This window comes from Mesocricetus auratus, unplaced genomic scaffold, assembly GCF_017639785.1.
Source record: "Mesocricetus auratus isolate SY011 unplaced genomic scaffold, BCM_Maur_2.0 contig_11555_pilon_obj, whole genome shotgun sequence".
Taxonomy (NCBI): Eukaryota; Metazoa; Chordata; class Mammalia; order Rodentia; family Cricetidae; genus Mesocricetus; species Mesocricetus auratus.
The window spans coordinates 19,762-40,385 of NW_024429537.1; the positions used below are offsets into that span (position 1 = coordinate 19,762).

The window sequence follows — 20,624 nt, forward strand, 5'->3', positions numbered from 1 at the left end:
CTCAAACTTTCCTTCATTGTCTGTGAGTACCTGTGCAATGGAGAAATGCATGCTCCTGAGACATGCACCGCCCTGCCCCACATATCATTCCAGGGAGAAACACCATGAGTTTGTTTTGCGGTTATCACTGTTGCATTAGTATATGCATAACACAACAGAATTGTGCAAGTTTTCATCTTGCAAGAGCGGTGTGTTTGCCTGTGTTTCTTACTCTTTATTGAGCATAATGCATCCTTTTATTTCTTGTAATTTCTAATTGCCAAAATCTTATATTGCCTGTTTTCTTCATATTCTTAATACTATCCAGTTTTTCAAGCATTCCATTTGAAAACTCACTTTAGGGGGGCCTTCTATCTCCAGTTTTTGTCAGAAGAGTACTCCCCAAGTCTGGGGTTGAACATTCATCCCGAGGCCTTCCTTACTTGCCTCCTCCCCAGCCCAGTGGGTACCAGTGCTCCTTGCATTGCAACTCTTGTTCTCCAGGACTGAGCAGGGAGTGGATGATCACTTTGCATTTGCATGCAGGGCTAGTGCAAGGTGAACAAGCAGTTGGCCAAGGCAATAAACAATAAACTCTCAAGCCCACCCCAAGAATATCCTTTCTCCTGCAAGCCTACAGCACCTGAAGATTCCATACCCCCCAGCCATGCAAAAGCACCACCAAATTCAGAGTAGAATTTCAAATGCCTGGGCCATGGGAGTCTTTCTCAATCAAAGCTCCACAAAGTCCACATGTTAAAACTTTCTCCTCTCTCTCTCTCTCTCTCTCTCTCTCTCTCTCTCTCTCTCTCTCTCTCTCTCTCTCTCTCTCTCTCTCTCTCTCTCTCTCTCTCTCTCTGTCTCTCTGTCGGAGGATGTTTGTATGTGTCAACCCTGATCCTGAAGTTTGACTCCATTTATTAGGAATGGAGTGTTTCAAGTTTAGCAATAAGGACAGAGCAGAAACAGTGGCTGAATCACATAGGAGGTGGCAAGAATGAGCTCTTTGACCTTAGAAGGTCGTGTGCTGCTAACCACCATGGTAGGTGAGCACTCCAGTTGGTCTGGCAGAAGGCTAGAGCAAGGCTTGCTACAGGCCCCTCGTTCTGGCCTGAAATCATACTATGTTAGTGTTGACTATACACCCATGTAGATTCGGGACAGCATGAGTCCTACCTCTCAGGCTTCTCTACTTCCTGTGTGCTCACTCAGAGATAAACAAATGTACTAGATCACATTTAAGAGTCAAGTATCTGATGCGTTATTCAGCTACCATGAGAAGAGATTTCCAATGCTGCAAACAGGAAGAAACACATTAATCCACAGTCAGACTTTATACACAAACACACACACACACACACACACACAGGGAGAGAGAGAGAGAGGGAGGGAGGGAGAGAGAGAGAGAGAGAGAGAGAGAGAGAGAGAGAGAGAGAGAGAGAGAACTTGGATCACATGAAACTACGAAACTATATGATCTCCTCAGAGCTCAGGGAACTCCAGACAAAACAATGCTGAAACATTCTAAGATCCAGAGGCCATGGAGAAAACCAAGACAAAGAAGCCCTCTTAATCAACTGAGCAAATCTCACATGAACACACAGAGACTGGAGCAGAACGAACAGAGCCGTCGTGGCTGCACCAGGCTCTCTGTGTATATATTATAGCTTTCAGTTTATTTTTTTCTTATGACTCTTGAATCCATGAAGGAGTCTGTCTCTGACACTGGTGCTTGCTCTTAGGACTCTTTTCCTTCTGATGGTTTGCCTTGTCCAACTCTGATTTGATGGTTCTTGCTCTTTCTCAGTATATTTTATTGTGTTATGTTTGGGCCTCACTAAAACTCACCCCAGAGAGGGTGATGCCTCATGCAGGCTGGAACCCCTGAGCTCTCTTGCAAGCAGTCTGACAAATGCAGCATCATCACTAGGCAGCTTACCTCACCAGAGAGGGAGTCTCTTCAGGCCGCTTAGTTGGTCAGAATCTCTGCCTTCAGTAATTAATTGCTTTCTGCTTCTATAACCTTAGGGAGGTACCTTTTTGATTCTTAAAAGTTTCTGCTTTATTACACGTGACCGTTGTTTAATTTCCAGATCTTTTATATCTCTATACTTCTTACTGGAGGGGACGTTTCAACTCAAATGAAATGACCCCTTGAGGATTCTGTAGGAGTCCATGCACATAGAAACAGACACACTGCAGGAGCAGGAAGTTTTGTTTCTTTTAAATGACATGGGTCTATTTGTATATCTCTGGCTGCTACAGAATCCCAGCTGTCCCCCTGCCTTAGCCTGGGGAAGACTGTGTTCGTAGATATAGGCTCCATGCCCCTCCTTGTGCTTTCCTATTTTATCTTGGCTTTACCCTGTTTCATTGTCTTAGAGCATCCACAGTGAGATTTGTCCTGCCAGGGTTGGGTTAGCATTAGCAAATCCTCCTCACGTGTCCCCTATCAGCAGCTGTATGAGGTTACGAACATTTAAATGTTTCCCTCATGGCTAACTCTGCACAGAGTACCTTGTTTGAACTCTTTACATTCTCATAAATCACTCAGAGTAGCTTTGATGCACAGATCTAAGACTGTGGGGTTCAAAACACCCAGTTTTCCCTTGAAACAAAATCTGCTCTGATACAAGAAGCAGAATTGTGTAGGATAGAGATCTTCACTTTCAGTTCTCTGGATGTGATGCTGGCTTCATCTGCATGCCAGTGCCTGTATTTACTATGGAGCTGGGCCATCCCTCGCCTTCCAGCCAGGTGATGCCTTCTGGGGTTTGCATCTTTTCTTCTTAAAGTGAGTGCTATTGGGTGGCCAGTGAGGAGCATAATTACTTTATTCAGAACTGGGCTGGGTGTTATGTGGGGGCAGATCCCTCTTCTAAGTCTAGTAAAGGTCTGATTGGGCCAGGAGGAATGTATGTGGGAAGGCAGGGTCCCAAAGCTTGGCAGAGCATGCCCCTATGTGTAATGCTGTGTTGGTTTTTCCCAAGGGTCGATGACCTGATGGCCAAGACTCCTGGAATGCTGTCTGGAGAGTCATGATGCTCCATGAGATTTCTGAGGGTAGCATAGGTCAATCGGCCTTTATGGGGATGGGCCAACACATGGAATGAGCAAGTGTGGATTGTGTAACTATCTCTTCCACACCAGTTTCACAGAGTTACCCCAAGTAAAAGTCTATGCTCCCAGAATTCCCCCAAGAGAGTCTGCTTGCAAGCCCCAGGAGTAGCTTGTAAAACCATAAACTCACTGAGTAGTTTGGATGGTAATTCTCTGTATTTGCAAAGTTTCTGAGAAATGTTTGTGGTGTCCAAAGAGGGACTGTTCCACTCAGACAGTGACACATGTTGAGTTCAAACCCTGATAAGGGCTTGGAAGGAAAGTTAGCTAGATGAAAAAAGGGGATGTTAAACTGTTGAGCCTTCCTACCCCTTGTGTTCAGGGCCACCCTCATCTACTCATAAACTTTGTTAGTGGGTACTTTGAGTGATATGACATCCCTGTGTTCATGAGACACCCCCACTAGATTGCTGAACAAGAGGGTTGACTGGATAGGGACACATAGGTTACAACTGATGGGTTTCCTTACCACCAGGAATTTGTAATGTTTCAGAAAGAAATGCTTTATTAAACTAAATTCAGGTTTTTGTATCAGACTCCATACTACATCCTAACATATTTTCCTATCGATGCAAATACATTAACACGAGCATTTTAGTACCTGACCAGAATTCACAATGGGGAGGTGGGAACTGCTCTCTATCCATCCCCTGCCTCCTTCCAGATAGATGTGACTATTTCCTAGGCTAGTTCATAAGCACCATTTGGTTGGCATCCCTCTCATCTATTCTTTGATGCTTTCTGTTTGGTTAGTGTTTTATTCATTGTAATTTCCTGGAAGCTGCATTTCTTAGTGTGTTGCTGCTGTCTATGTGATTTTCTGTATATTCTTGGTGTCTAATAACCCTCTGCTCACCTATTCAGTCAGGTGTCTGTTGCAGAGTGGAAGCCATGTATGGACCCGGGGAGCCTAAGGATGACATGTGAACTTTTGCTACTAGTTCTAAGGTCAGATGCTTCTGAGTCTGTGGGGACATAGATACATAAGGCCTTATCCTCATAGCTTGTGTGCACAAGGAAGAGGAACTGCTGCAGGGATACATGAAAGTCAGGGGGCAGAGAAACATTACAACCTCTGTGTTTTAAGACCTTGAGACTGGAACTGTCCAGCCAGGAGAAAGTTGCAGAATTCTTCCTATAATCAGCACATGTGGTGCTTGTGAGTTCATGGACCTCTGATACCATGGGAGAAGTTTCAACTGGTCAATGAATCATGCTGATGGTGAAGTGGTCTTCCCACAGGAGTCTTACTTTCTTGACCTGGTCAGAGACATTTTATTACTTTTTGCTTCAAAATAGATTTTTCTTTCATAGAATACATGCTGATGACATTTTTCTACAATTTTTAGGCTCCCATCATTCCCCCTTCTCCCCTTTTCCTCATTTCTTATCTGTCTCCAGTCAGAAAAGAACAAGCCACCAAGAAACAACAAACAACCACAAGATAAAACTGAGGACAGCTCCAAACCATACAGGGCCACATCTACGGTTATTTGACTTATGGCCTGCCAGTAACAGGAGAAGTGACTTCCTGAACTTCTACTGACATTCTCAAACCCATTTTAAGTCCTTGACAAAGGCACACAAACGTGTCCTGCCAGATGAATCCACAGAGACCCAGGGACAGTCCCAAACCATGGAGCACTACATCAGCTGCAATTGCAGCCTTGACCCACTCCCACTGGCAGAGAAAGCCCAGAAACTGGGAGCACCCTCCCCAAACCATCCATCACCACAACCGCTAGCAAGAGAACATAGACCACCCCAACTGGGAGAAGAAGATCTACCACCAAAGTCACAGGCCCCAGTTACATAAATCGGAAGAAAAGAAATCCCCTTAATCACAGTCCCCCACCTACATTCACTGGAGGAAGAAATGGAAAAAGGAAAGCACGAGAACATGTTCAAGGACATCATGATTTATATGACACCATCACAGAGTAGGAGATCTATACCAGAATGACCTAAACATCCAAACACAGATGAAGCAGAAGAAATTAACTTTTAAAAGACCTTTATGAACATGATGGAGGATCTTAAAGAGCTAATGAGAAAATCCCTTAAAGAAATGGAAGAAAATAAAAACAAAAAATGGAGGAAAACACAACCGAAAAAAATGCAAAAAAAATTAACAACAAATAGTTAGAAAGAAAGGAGAGAGAGCCACGAAAAAACGATTAAATGGGTAAGGGAAACAATTCAAGAATTTCAAAACATGAAAAATGAAATAAAGGCAACAAAGCAAACAAAAACTAAGGGAAAACTGGAAATGTAAAATTAGGGTAAACCATCAGGAACTACAGATATAAGCATATGCAACGGAATGCATGAAATGGAAGAAGTAATCTCACCTGCTGAATATAGATTCATCAAACAAAGAAAATCTTATGTCCAACAAAGCCTTAACATAGAGTAACCAGGAAGGAAGGGACAATGGGAAAAGGCCAAACCTAAGAATAATAGGCAGAAGAAGGTGAACAATCCCTGTTCAAATATCAGAAAACATATTCCACAAAATCATAGAAGAAAACTTTCCCAACTAAAGAAGGACACGCATATAAAAGTACAAGAAGCTTACAGAACACCAAATGGACTGGACAATGCAACACAATAATCAATTCATAAAACATGTAGAATAAATAAAGAATATTAAGAGCTGCAAAGGAAGTGCTGGAGAGATGTCTCAGAGGTTAAGAGCAGCGGATGCTCTTTCAGAGGTACTGAGATCAATTCCAAGCAACCACATCAATTCCAATTCAAACCAACTATAATGAGATCTGGTGCCTTCTTCTGGCCTGTAGGATACATTCAGACAGAACACTGTATACATAATAAAGAAATACATCTTTTAAAAAAATAAAGAAACAAAGTTAAATACTTAAAGAAAAGAGCTGCAAAGGAAAGGATCCAACTAACGTATAAAGGCAGACCTATCAGAATTATACCTGACCTCTAAATGGAAACTCTAAAAGTCAGAAGATCCTGGAGAGATTTTTCAACAGACAATAAGAGAGTTTGATGACAGCCCAGAGTACTACACCCAACAAAGGTTCCAAACACTGTAGATGGAGAAATAGTCAAAACAAGATTTAAAAAATTACTATCTACACATTCAGCACTATAGACAGTACTAGAAGGAAAACTCCAAACCAAGGATGTTATCTACACTCACAAAAACAGTCAATAGATAATCCCACATTATGAAAACCCCCCAAAAGGGACACTCACACACAATACCAAGAGCAACAGTAAATTTACAAACAAGATGAATCAACAATCACTGGTCATTAATATTCCTTAATATCCATTGTGTTAATTTGCCTACAAAATATGCGGTCTTACATAATATATACAAAGATAGAATCCATCCTTCTACTGCATACATGAAATACACCTCAATTTAAAAGACAAAACATTATCTCACAGTAAATATTTGGGAAAACATTTTCTGATCAAATGGAACTAAGAAACAATCTGGCTTAACTATCCTAATAGCGAACAAATTAGACTTCAAACTAAAATTAATCAAAAGAGATGAAGAAGGACATTTTATATTCAGCGCAAAAAATCCATCAAGGTGAAGACTCAATTCTGAATATTTATGCCCCAAATAAGAGTGCATCTTCATTTGTAAAAGAAACACTACAAAAACCTGAATCACACATAAAAATGCAAGCACTCTCACCACTGGAAAGGACTACAACATACAAACTTAACAGAAAAATAAAGGAAATACCAGAAGTTGTGATACAATTGGTTTTAATAGAACTCTCCAACCAATCCAAAACTAAAATATACCTTCTTCTAAGCACCGCATGGAAGCTTCTTCAAAAACCACCCACATACTTGGGTAACAAAGCAAACCTCAGCAGATATAAAAATTTGGAACAACCCACTGTAACTTTTTAGATCACCACGGTTTAAAGTTAGAGTTCAAAAGGAATACAAATTCCAGAAACCCTACAAGCTCATGGAAATTGAAACAAATGCACAATTGCTTCCACCCTGGGTCAGGGAAGAAAGAAGGAAATAAATTAAAGACTTCCTAGAATTCAACCAAAATGAATGCACAAAATACACAAACCCGTGGGACTCTTCCAAAGCACTGCTAAGAGGAACGTTCTAAGCATTAATGCCTATATAAAGAGACTGAAGAATAGTCATACTAGTGACTTAACAGCACGTACGAAAACTGTAGAAGACAAAAGCAAACTCACCCAGAAGGAGCAGAGGCTAGGAAATAATAAATTCGAGGGCTGAAATCAACAAAGTAAAAACAAAGAATCAATGAACAAAAAGTTGGTTCTTCAAGAAAATCAACAAGGTAGACAAACGTTTATTCAAAATAAACCAAAGACTGAGAGAACATGCAAATTAACAAAATCAGAAATGAAAAGGCAGACATAACAACGGACACTGAGGATATTTAAAGTATAACAGGTCATACTCTGAAAAAGCAAACTTCAAAAAATTGGGAAATTTAAGGGAAAGGAACAATAACTTGGATAGTTATTACTTACCAAACTGAAAACAAGAAGAAATATGCAATTTGCACATAACTAGAAACCCTAATGAAACAGAAGCAGTCATCGAAATTCTCCCATCAAAAAAAAGCCTAGGTTAAAATGGAATCTGTGCAGCATTCTACCAGAAATTCAAAGAAGAGCTCATACAAATACTAATCTAATTGTTTCACAAAATAGAAGAAGCGTCATTGCCAAACTCTTTTTATGAAGGCATAATTACCTTGATATATAAGCAACACAAAGGCACAACATAGAAAGTGAACTACAGACCAGTCTCCCTCATGAATATTGATGCAAAAATACTCCATCAAATACTGGTAAACTGACTCCAAGTACCCATAAGAAAAATAATTCAGCATAATCAAGTAGGTGTCACCTCAAAGATGGAACGATGGTTTAACACATGACAATCTGAAAACATTACCAGCATATAAACAAACTGAAATACAAAACCGCACGATCACCTCATTATATCAAACTAAATGGAGAGAAACTCACTGCGATTCCTCCAATATCATAAACAAAACAATGTTGTCCACTCTCCCCATATCTCGTCAATATTGTGCTTCAAGTTGTAGTTAGAGTAGTAAGAAAACAAGAGATCCAGAGGATACAAATTGGAAAGGAAGAAATCAAATTTTCACTATTTACAAATGATAGAATATTTTACACCATTGACCTGAGAAATCCCTCCAGGAAACTCCTCCAGTTAATAAACACCTTCAGTAAAGTTGTAGGATACAAGATAAAGTCAAATATTAACAATGTTCTTCCCATGTTTAGAAATGATAACGGATCTAAGAAACAAACAATAGAAATATCACCCTTTACAATAGTCACACATGTAAAATGTCTTGAGGTAATTCTAACCAAACAAGTGTAAGACCTGTATGACAAGAACATTAAGTCCCCAAAGAAAGAAATTGAGACCAGCAGGTCCAGGGAACCAACAGGACCAGTGGGCCTGGCAGGACAAGCAGGACCATGTAAAACAGGCCCTGCATCCAATCCCGCATTCCAGTGCATAGGAATTGCCTGGGGATTGCCACAGGGGTTCCAAACCAAGTGCAGGCAATGCACCCCAGATCACTGGTCTTCTCTTCCACCAATGAGACCAAGGCACCAGCTATTTCAGGTAAACAAGGCCCCATATCCGGGCCTGCCTTCCACTGCTTGGGGACTACCACAGAGCCTTCCATGTTGGCAGGAGTCAAGTATCCGTGATCCCAGAACTTATCTTCCACCAGTGAGACCAGGGGACCAGCAGGTCCATATAAGCAAGGCCCAGCATCTGGGCCTGCATTCCAATGGCAGTGGACTACCTACTGACTGCCACAGAGCCACCCATCCAGCTGGAGCCAAGGACGCTAATCCCAGGTCTTCTCTTCCACCAACAAGAACAGGGAACAAGCGGGACCACCAGTACCAGAGGGTCCAGTGGAAACATTTCTGGGGGACTGCCACAGAGCCTACAATCCTGGCAGGAGCCACACACATAAGATCCCAGGTCTTATCTTCCATAAAAGTGAGAGAACACCAAATAGAGTGGATCACTAAAGAAACTCCCTCGCCACATAATAATCAAGACCCAAATTATACAGAATAAATAAAGAATATTAAGAGCAACTAAGGAAAAAGGCCAAGTAACATATAAAGGCAAACCTATCAGAATTACACCTGATTTCACTGTAGAAACACTGAAACCCACAAGGTCCTGGATAGATATTCTACCAATACTAAGAGCCCATGTATGCCAGCCCAAACTACTATAACCAGCAAAGCGTTCAATCACTGTAGTTGGAGAAAACAAGTATTCAATGACAAATCTAGATTCAAGCAACATATCCACTAACCCAGCCCTACAGAAAATTCTGGAACAAAATCTCCAACCCAAGGAAGTTAACTATACCCAGAAAAATATAGGCATTAGATAATCCCAATTTACCAACAGCCAAAAGAATAAGGGGTGGAATTCCACACTTAATTCCACCACCACCAACGATTCCAAATCAAAGAAGAATGAGCAAAATTAATGGCCCTCAATATTAATGTCCTTAACTCTCCCATAAAACGATACAGAATGGATTCGAAGACACAACCCAACCTTCTGCTGCATACATGAAACATACCTCACCCTCAAAGACAGACAATATATCAGAGTTAAAAGTTGGGAAAAGATTTTCCAATCAAATGGACCCAAGAAAGAAGCTGGGGTAGCAATCCTAATATCTAACAAATTAGACTTTAAAAAAGTTCAATCAAAAGAGATGAAGGAGATCATTAAATACTCATCACAGGAGATATCCAACAAGATGAATTTTCAGATTTGAACATCTATGTCCCAGATACAAAGGCATCCATGTTAGTAAAAGAAACATTACTAAAACTCAAATCACATATAAAGCCCCATACACTTACAGTGAGAGACTTCAACACCCCAATCTTACCACTAGACAGGAATACCAGACAGAAACTCAACAAAGAAGCAAAGGGTCTAATAGAAATTGTGAGCAAATTGGGATTAACAGTTATCGATAGAACATTCCATCCACATAAAAGAGAATATATACTCTTCTCACCACCACATGGAACATTCTCAAAAATCTACCACATACTTGCCACCATATCAAACCTCAGCAGGTACAAAAGAATTAGAATAACTCCATGCATCTTATCAGACCACCATGCATTAAAATTAGAATTGAACTACAACGCAAATTACAGAAACCCTACAAACTCATGGAAATTGAATAATGCACAATTGCCCCATTCCTGGGTCAAAGAAGAAATAAAAAAAAAGAAATTAAAGACTTCCTAGAATTCAATGAGAACGGAGACACAACATACCCAAACTTATGGGACACATTGAAATAAGTGCTACGAGGGAAGTTCATAAGTTCCCACATGAAGAAACTGGAGAATAGTTAGAATGGAGAATTATCAGCACAGCTGAAAGCTCTAGAACACAAAGAAGCCAACTCCCCAAGGAATAGGAGACACCCGGAAATAACCAAAGTGAGGGCTGAAATCAATAAAGTACAAACTAGGAAAACAATACAAAGAATCAATGCAACAAAAAGTTGGTTCTTTGAGAAAATCAACAAGATAGACAAACCTTTGTCCAAACTTCCCAAACAGCACAGTGTAAACACGCAAATTAACAAAATCAGAAATGAAAAAGGGGACATAACAGTGGACTCTGAGGAAATTCAGATAATCATCAGGTCATACTTTGAAAACCTGTACTCCACAAAAGCAACAGGATAGATAACCTTTAGTTCCATTGTTTTGGCCCTCCCACCCTCATCCATTATTACCTATGGCAGCTGGGACTGTGGTCACAAGAGTGGGACATCTTGCACTGACCCTCAGATGCTGCAATACATGAGAAATTAGCCAGCCATGAGGACATAAGAGCAGGAGAGTTGGGCATCTCCCTCTGGGAGAAAGCCCTGTGCCTTTCCTGGGAAAAACAGTAGAGCTGGACCTGGGGATATGAGTGAGGTGGACCTGGAGCTGAGGGCCATAGAGCAGGGGAATTTTCCATGTTCCTTGCTAAAAGCAGCAAGAGTGAGCTAGTGTAAATAGTGCTTTAAAGCTTTTGTTGTTTTGCGTGGAAATCCAATCCCACTCCTGACAACCATTCTGTTATTTTGCGTGGAAATTCATGATCCCACTCCTGATCACCATTCTGTATATAAAATTTATGAAAAAAATTAATTAGTAATGTAAAAATAAATCCAGGTCTTCCCTGAATAAACCTGAACACCCAAGGGTCTCCAGACAGAACTGTGGTTATTTTTCTTTGTTTATGGATCACCTGCCTTAAAAACCTTCTTTCACTTGGAATTTGTAATGTTTACATTTGCAAAAGGTGTTGGAGTACACTGCATTTCAGGCTACAGATCAACATGTTCTATGAACTATCTGAGCTCAGCACAATATGGAGAATATTTTTCTCAGCAGTTTTCTTTCTCTGTCTAAAGTCATGTGAAGAGTGTCTCTATGTTCAGGTACCTGACTTTATTTAGAGGAAGACTTTATACAGAGTGCCTGTAAACTCTGTATGACTATGCATGATTTTACACCTTTCTTCCCGTGTGCCCTGATATTTGAATTGGTACATCGTGAATGTTTATCTTTCCTGAACTTTGTCCAAATATGCAAATTAGGTATATTCTCATGGATGATTTTGTCCTCCTCCTCCCCAATGACTCAAGTTATATAAGTTAGCCCATTGCTTACATAAATGAGTTGTCTCTCCCAAGCTGAATCCTGGACGTTCTTTCCACCATGCTCATAGCTATCCCTAGCATGCTTGCTGCTTCTGCTTCCTTTTCCCTCACATCTCTGTGACAAGGCACTCACAAGGAAAACTGAGACCAACAACATACTTTTCACCATTATTTTCACCAATACTGCTTGTTGGAAGTGTATGAAAACATAATTATGGCCTTCAGGGTTTAGCATGTCAAAACATTCAAAGAAAGGAACACTTTAGGCATACAGAGTAGGAAGCTTAGACATTCCCAGGGAATGAAATTGATGCTTTATTGAGAATGAGTTGATAACTACAGAAATTTTGTGTATGAATAGAAAGTTTTTCAAGCAACATTGTGTCACATGCTGCAAATGCAGGAGGTCTCATTTCAGGCCTCTTGATTTGCCACTAGGCAAGCACCTGGGGCCTTAACCTGACTCTGTAGTTTCAAAGAGCTTATCTCAGAAAGAAAGAACATTACACCAAGGAATGACATGGTGGCTGTCAGAACACCTGTTGGGAACACAGCAGTATAGTGTTTTCCTATCACAGCTTCTTTTTTAACCGGAAAGTCGGGTGGAAAGTCAAGAGTGGTTTGGCCATAATGATCTACAAAGTGGTTCCAGCTCACAGAAACACATGTGAAGAGGCTGCTTACACTCAAAACTAAGGCACAGACCTTGTAGCAATGCATCTGCAACTCCACAAACGGGTCTTTCATACAGCTGATCTTGATGGCTATTGCACCAAAAATTAGAACTATAGGCTTCATCAAAATGGCCCATATTATCAGGGTTTTTGCATACTGAAATTCAGGGGAAATGGTCCAGGTGGAATCGATAGGGGTTTGCACCAACATCTTGATTACAGTCCCTGAGACATTAAACTCTTGAGGGTAATGAGCTTTCCACAGTCCAAAGGACACAAATTGCACGATCTTGTTGTTGAATTCCCACAGGCGCCAGCTTTGGCTACTTGCAATGACTATTTCAAACACCAACGCTGATAGGCTGCTAAGTATTCCTCTCAGCTTCAAGATGTACTCCATTGTGTTGGCAAATCTGAAGATGAGATTGAATAAAGGTCTTGTCAAGTCAGTTACACAAGGGAACATGGAAATCAAAATCAGGTGTGATTTACAGAGCAATAAGCTCTCCTACCTTGTTCCTGCTGTCACATAGTTTTGTTCAAGTAGATTATCTATATATGAGGCCTCATCATACTATAGATAAGAGTATAAGAAGTCCAAAACTCCATGATTATAGCACAAATTCTCTGTGTAAAATTTTGTTTAGCACCCTTAAGTGAAGAGTAATAGAGAAAATGTGGTACATTTACACAATGGAGTAATACTCAGCATAAAAAACCCATGGAATCTTCAAATTTGCACGTAAATGGATGGAACTAGAAGAAACCATCCAGAGAGAGGTAACCCAGTCACAAAAAGACAAACATGGTATGTACTCACTCAGATATGGATTGTGCACATGAAGCAGATGAGTGACTGTGAGTTTGGGAATCAGGGAGGACTCTAAGAGAGATATGCATGGTACACCAGAGAAGGGGAATGGGACATCATATTTGGAGTGGAGTTGGAGTATAGGAGGAGGGAGCCAGCAGCTTTGGTAAAGTTTGAGGGAGAAGAAAAAGGGAGGCTAGGTAATGGGTAAGCAGGAAAGTTGAGTCAGGGGAAGAATAGAGGAGAGTAAGATGAGAGATACCATAATAGAGGGAATCATTAATGGTTTGTAGAAATATCTGGCAGGAATGAAATTCCAGTGATCTACAAAAATGATACTAATTGACAATCTAAGTAATAGTGTATAGGCTACCTTAAATGCCCTTCCCCAATAATGAGATTGACCACTACCTTGTATGCTGTGTTAGAGTCTCCATTCAGTGGATGATGGAAGCAAAGGCAGACACACACAGCTAAACACTGAACTGAAATCCAAGAAACCAGTTGCAGTGATGAACACTGATGAGCAAAGGGGTCAAGACATTGCAATTGAAGCCCACAGAATCAGTTGACCTGAACAAGGGTTTGCTCATGGACACCAGACTGATGGCTGAGCGGCCACCATGGTACTGATCTAGAACCTCTGAGCGTGGGTGTGAGAGAAAAGACCTCGGCAATCTTTGGGGCCTCGTGTAATAGATCAGTATTTATCCCTGGCATCTGAGTGGACTTTGGCAGTCCATTGCAAATGGAGAGATGCTCTCACAGTCTGGACACTGGGAGGAAGGCCTACGCCCTGGCCTGGACTTTGGCTATTGCATATGAAGGGCCTCACTCTCCCTGCAGAGTAGAGTCATCATTGGATTGGGGCTTGGTTGTGTTTGCAGGAGAAAGTGAGGAGAGGAGGGAGAAGGAACTGTGATTGACTTGTGAAGCAAGCATGTTTCTAATCTGAATACATTTTAAAAATAGATTTTCTTACCAGTTTCACTGTATCTGTCAAATGCTGTAAAGTGTGCATTTGTTTATTTAGCAGTTAATACAATGGGCTGTTCATTAAGAGGTCCTAGGTTCAGTTCTCAACACCCCTATGGCAGCTCAAAACTCTTTATAACTATAGTACTGTGAGACGCAATGTCTTCTTCTGGTTGTGTACGTGTAGACAAAACTTCATATAAAATAATTCAATATTTTTGAAAATTTCTATGCAAGATAGGGTGTGGAGGCATTTGCCTTAATCCCAATACTCGGTTTGCTGAGGCAAGTATATCTATTTTAATTTGAAGCCAGCCTGTTCCACAGTGACTTTTAGGATATCCAGGGTTTCACAAAGAAATCCTGTCTCAAAAAAATGAAACAAAACCGAAAACAATCTACAACATTTTTTTGTTGTCTCTTTAACCTTTTGATGGGCAGTTTCCTTACACTACTGAATCAAGTATTTTTAAGACTACTTTAAAAATATGTTTCCTTTAAGAACATTTTCTAATGTACAGGGATTATATTTGGATTTGGTGGATCTTGAAATATGAACTCTTCATTTACAGAAAGGTCCTTCCAAATTGAGGTTTTTTGTCAATTATTAATTGATTGTTTATTGTAACTATTACAAAAAATACTCATATATTAAGGCAATAAACATATCACCCATGTGTGAAGTAGAAGTTTGCCACCTTCTATATTTGTGTCACTGAGTGCTATTTCTTCCTGTGAATTCTCAGATTTTATTTATGTATTATGTATTCTATGTACTGCCTGTATGCAAGAAATGAGCAACAGATCACAATACAGATGGGTTTGAGTCACTATGTTGTTGCTGGGTACTGAATACAGGACCTCTAAAAGAGCAGCCTCTGCTTTTATCCTCTGAGCCATCTCTCCACCCCACCATGAGGATTCCAAGGAGGAAGACTCGGCCTTTTTGCTATGAACAACCCTACAGACTCACCAAGTAAACAGGAGTCTCTATGCACTTAGATAAATCATAAGCACTTAATCACATTTGATGATTCAGATTTCTAATACATATTTAGTAAAGATTAATTTTCAAATTGTTCCTATTCTCTTGCTTGAAATTCCTTACATAGAAGCTTTTGTGAGCAATAACAAAAGCTTGGCGATATTGAAAGGAGTCTTATTCCAGAAAGAAAATTCTGGAAACAGCTGTTCCTCTGGATATATTGAATGATTTTGAATCTTTAGAAGGTTTATTTGGCGAGGCTAAACAATCAAATGTAGGAGGAAACAGCATTGGTTTTATAAAGATTTCCCTAAAAGCAATCGGGCGGTGGTGGCGCATGCCTTTAATACCAGCACTCGGGAGGCAGAGGCAGGCGGATCTCTGTGAGTTCCAGGCCAGGCTGGACCGACAGCCTCCAAAACAATACAGGGAAACCCTGTCTCATAAAACCAAAAAAAAAAGATTTCCCTAAAAACTTGAAGAACTTTGAGGAGACAATATTTACGAAATTATGAGAACTCATGGAATAGTGGAAGTTCTTTCAAACTTTGGTGATCTGTTGATCTGAACTTCATCTAGACAGGGTGAAAAATTTTCAGTGTAAGACCATTGTGAATCACATGATCATCTCACTAGATGCTGAAAAAGCCTTTGACAAAATCCAACACCCCTTCATGATAAAGGTCTTGGAGATATGTGGGATAACAGGGACATACTTATACATAATAAAAGCTATATACAGTAAAACAACAGCCAATATCAAACTAAATGGATAGAAACTCAACACAATTCCTCTAAAATCAGGAACAAAACAAGGCTGTCCACTCTCTCCATACCTATCCAACATGGTACTTGAAGTTCTAGCCATTGCCATACGACAACAAAGGGGGATCAAGGGGATACAAATTGGGAAGGAAGAGGTCAAACTTTCATTATTTGCAGATGATATGATAGTTTACATCAATGACACAAAGAACTCTACCAGGGAACACTTACAGCTGATTAACACCTTCAGCAAAGTGGCAGGCAACAAGATCAACTCAAGAAAATCAGTAGCTCTACTATATACAGATGATAAAAGGGCTGAAAAAGAAATCAGAGAAACATCACACTTTACAATTGCCAGAAACAACATAAAATACTTGGGGTAATGCTAACCAAACAAGTGAAAGACCTGTATTGCAAGAACTTTGAATCTTTAAAGAAAGAAATTAAAGAAGCCCTCAGAAAATGGAAAGATCTCCCATGCTCTTGGATAGGTAAGATCAATGTAGTAAAAATGGCAATCCTGCCAAAAGCAATCTACAGATTCAATGCAATCCCCATTAAAATCCCAGCACAATTCTTCACAGACCTTGAAAGAACAATAATCGAATTTACACAGAAAAACAAAAGACCCAGGATAGCCAAAACAAACCTGTTCAACAAGGCAACATCCAGAGGTATCACCATCCCTGACCTCAAGCACTATTATAGAGCTATATTCCTGAAAACAGCTTGGTTTTGGCACAAAAATAGACAGGTAGACAAATGGAATCGAGTTGAAAACCCGGATATTAACCCCCACACGTATGAACATCTTATCTTTGACAAAGGAGCTAAAAATATACAATGGAATAAAGAAAGCATCTTCAACAAATGGTGCTGACATAACTGGAGGCTGGCATGTAGAAGAATGTGGATCGATCCATGTTTATCACCATGCACAAAACTTAAGTCCAAATGGATCAAAGACCTCAACATAAATCCAGCCACACTGAACCTCTTAGAAGAGAAAGTGGGTGGTACCCTAGAACGAATTGGTACAGGAGACAGCTTCCTGAACATAACACCACTAGCACAGACAGTGAGATCAACAAGTAATAAATGGGACCTCCTGAAACTGAGAAGCTTTTGTAAGGCAAAGGACACAGTAAGAAAGACTAAAAGGCAGCACCCAGAATGGGAAAAAATATTCACTAACCCCACATCTGACAGAGGGTTGATCTCCAAAATTTACAAAGAACTCAAGAAGCAAGTCACCAAAACATCAAAGGATCCAATTAAAAAGTGGGATGCAGAACTAAATAGAGAATTTTCAATAGAGGAGTCTAAAATGGCTAAGAGGCACTTGAGAAAGTGCTCAACATCCTTAGCCATCCGGGAAATGCAAATCAAAACAACTCTGAGATACCATCTCACTCCTGTCAGAATGGCTAAAATCAAAAACACCAATGACAATTTATGCTGGAGAGGATGTGGTGAAAGGGGGACACTCCTCCATTGCTGGTGGGAGTGCCAACTGGTTCAGCCACTTTGGAAATCAGTATGCAGATTCCTCAGAAAAAAGGGAATAAACCCACCACAAGACCCAGCAACTCCACTCTTAGGCATATATCCAAAAGATGCCCATTCATACAACAAAGATTTCTGTTTCACTATGTTCATAGCAGCGTTATTTGCAATAGCCAGAACTTGGAAGCAACCTAGATGTCCCTCAACCGAAGAGAGCATAGAGAAAATGTGGTACATTTACACAATGGAGTACCATTCAGCAGAAAAAAAACAATGGAATCCTGATATTTGCAGGCAAATGGATGACACTAGAAGAAACCATCCTGAGTGAGGTAACCCAGTCACAAAAAGAGAAACATGGCATGTACTCACGTATACATGGATTTTAGATATAGATCTGGGGAGTTCCAGCCTACAATCCCAAGGCCAGAGAGTCTGGGAAATAGAAACTTCATTCAGTGGCTGATGGAAGAAGAGGCAGACTCCCTTGGTTAAGTACTGAGCTGAACTCAAGAAAGCCAGTAACAGAGAGGGAGGACTGATGACCAAAGGGATTAAGACTGGGCTGATTTAACCCAAAGAAACAGCTGACCTGACAAAGGTTAAGTCTTGAATCCCAGGCACCAGCCTGGGAATGCAGCATGAGACTAATCAAGACCCTCTGAATATGGGTGTCAGTGAGAAGGCCTAGGTAATCTATTGAGCCTTGGGCAGCAGATCAGTACTGATCCCAAGTATACACACGGATTTTGGACTCCCATCCAACAATGTGAGGTGCACTCTCACCCTGAACTCTTGGGGAGGGTCTAGGCCCTGCCCTGTATGAAATGACAGAGTATGGACACCCCCATGGAGGGCCTCACCCTTCCTGGGGAAATGAGGGGATAATGGGGGGGTTGGGGGGATGGCATGGGAGGAGGGGAGGGAAAGGGAGAGTAACCTGGACCTTATCTGTTTCTTATCTAAATTTAAACTGAAAAATAAATAAAAAAAGAAAGACAGGTGGGAGCTGGGAGAAGATTTACAAGGTGGGAGACAAGTAGGACAGCATAGGGCATGCATTCCACTCTCCCTGGGGAATGAGGGGATAATGGGGGTGGGGGAAGTGCACTGGAGGAGGGGAGGGAAAGGGAGAGGGACCTGGAGCTGACTTGTGAAGCAACCTTGTTTCTTATCTAAATTCAAACTGAAAAATAAATTTAAAATAGACCATTACGAATAAAATATAATATTTTACAGTAGTACTATATCCTTTACAAGCATATGGCTATGGTTGTTTCAGTTTAACTTTTACTGTAAATGAATTGGTGTTTTGCCTTCATGTATGCATAAGGATGTTGTATCCTGTGGAACTGGCCTTCAAGCAGTTGTGAGGTACCACGTGGTTGATAGAAATTGAACTCATTTCCTCTAGAAGAACAATCAGTGCTTTCAAACCCTGAGCCATCTCTCCAGCCTACTGTTGTTACCTATGAATTTTAATACTTAGTATTCATAGCAAAATAAAGAGTTTGCAATATCATATTTAAGGTGATGCTTATTTCAGCATGATTTTGCAGTGCACTAGTATGACAAATGCCTCATAAAAGAGCAATAAGCTGAGGAATGCCTAGAATAATTACATTTCAAAATTTTGGAAATGAACATTGTAAACAATCTGAACTCACATATAATGTCTACTGAAAGAACAAAGCAAAATGACAAATGTTTCACATGGAACACCCAGTAACATGATGTCACAATTATCATATATATATATATATATATATATATATATATATATATTATATGTTTGTCTGTGCCACATAATTAAAATCTGTATGGAAAGCATGAGAGATATATTTTCCCATCATTACTCACAAATTCTTCAAACTTTCCCTTTCACAAAATTTGTTTCATAATGTTTTAATATTTAAAGTATCCTACCTTAGTGAATAAATATTCTCTCTTGCACCAAATTAAAATATATATGAACTGCATGCTAAAACTAATTAAGAAAACTTCTATTTCATATCTTTGGTTGTAGTCTTAATTTCCATGAAAATCTATGCCCTGAGGGATACCATTTAGTCCTTGAGCAGAACGGTAGAAGGCTAAGGCATGTAATCAATGACATTGCCACTCATAATGCCACTTCTTGCCAGAAACCATCCCCTACTAGCTACTCAGTTCTCTATAGTCTCTGTGGAATGTGCTTCCTAACAGGGAAAAGAAAGTAGCTGTTCTACCAGGGAAGTTGCATCAGCAACATGAGTTTACAAATGGTAGTGACTTGAAACTACCTGCTGAAAAGCTCTTCTTTGACATACAGATACAATGCCTTTTGTAGCACAACTACAATTCGGGTAGAGAATGTTGTTGTAACAGACAAATGGGCTAGCTTGGCAGGATGTGTTTCTGTCCTTGTGTGAATCCCATGGAGGAGATACATGTAGTTCAGAGAGATCCCATTAAAAACCCTCCATGTACCCGACTTTCAGTTTTTACCTTGGTATATCATGGATGGTGAAGAGATCCATTTTAAAGAAGCCAAGATCGTGAATATCTTCTAAATAATAAGAAGCATTGACCCGACAGGTAATCCCATGAGAGATGAATCACCTTCAGCAAAAGAAGTTTTATTAGGTAGGTATTAGAGTACACAACAGTATGTCACCGACAAACCCCTGATCCACACAAGCCGACCCATTCCTCTTCTCTGCTTTGCTTCATTAGAACTTCATTTACAAATTTTAGCCATATCAGGCCACCTGATATTACCATCCCTCCAGTGAGATCCACACAATCATTATCCCATTTTATAGACAGGAAACCAACATAGAGTTTCTAATTCACATGTTCAACTACAGAATTCCACACAAGTATAAATGTCAGTGCAGACTTCAGAACCACTTAGACATCCAGAGATTCTCAGCATTTATGATATTCAGAAGGATTTACTCACAAGGAAATCATGGCAAATAATTGATTAATCATATATCAGTGGTATCTTTGTCCTTCTTTGTCCTGTAATATGAAATGAGATTCATAAAAAATATTAGAAAA

At 40.1% G+C, this 20,624-nt stretch overlaps 1 protein-coding gene across 1 annotated transcript; it reads right to left on the reverse strand.

Moving 5' to 3' along the window:
- Positions 1-12,158: 12,158 nt before the first annotated feature.
- Positions 12,159-20,176, reverse strand: LOC121137989. The gene is made up of 2 exons (XM_040740844.1): positions 20,067-20,176; positions 12,159-12,947 (listed from the first exon to the last, which is right to left on the reverse strand). Exons 1-2 carry the CDS (start codon positions 20,096-20,098, stop codon positions 12,275-12,277), a joined length of 705 nt encoding a protein of 234 aa, XP_040596778.1. The 5' UTR covers positions 20,099-20,176; the 3' UTR covers positions 12,159-12,274.
- Between the last annotated feature and the right edge of the window lie 448 nt (positions 20,177-20,624).

Excerpts from the sequence above, each read along its gene's own strand:
- LOC121137989 (XM_040740844.1), bottom strand. The coding sequence starts at position 20,098 with ATGGATCTCTTCACCATCCATGATATACCAAG. Across the intron at positions 12,948-20,066 it reads ACCATCCATGATATACCAAG|ATTTGCCAACACAATGGAGT; the intron begins GTAAAAACTGAA and ends TCTCATCTTCAG.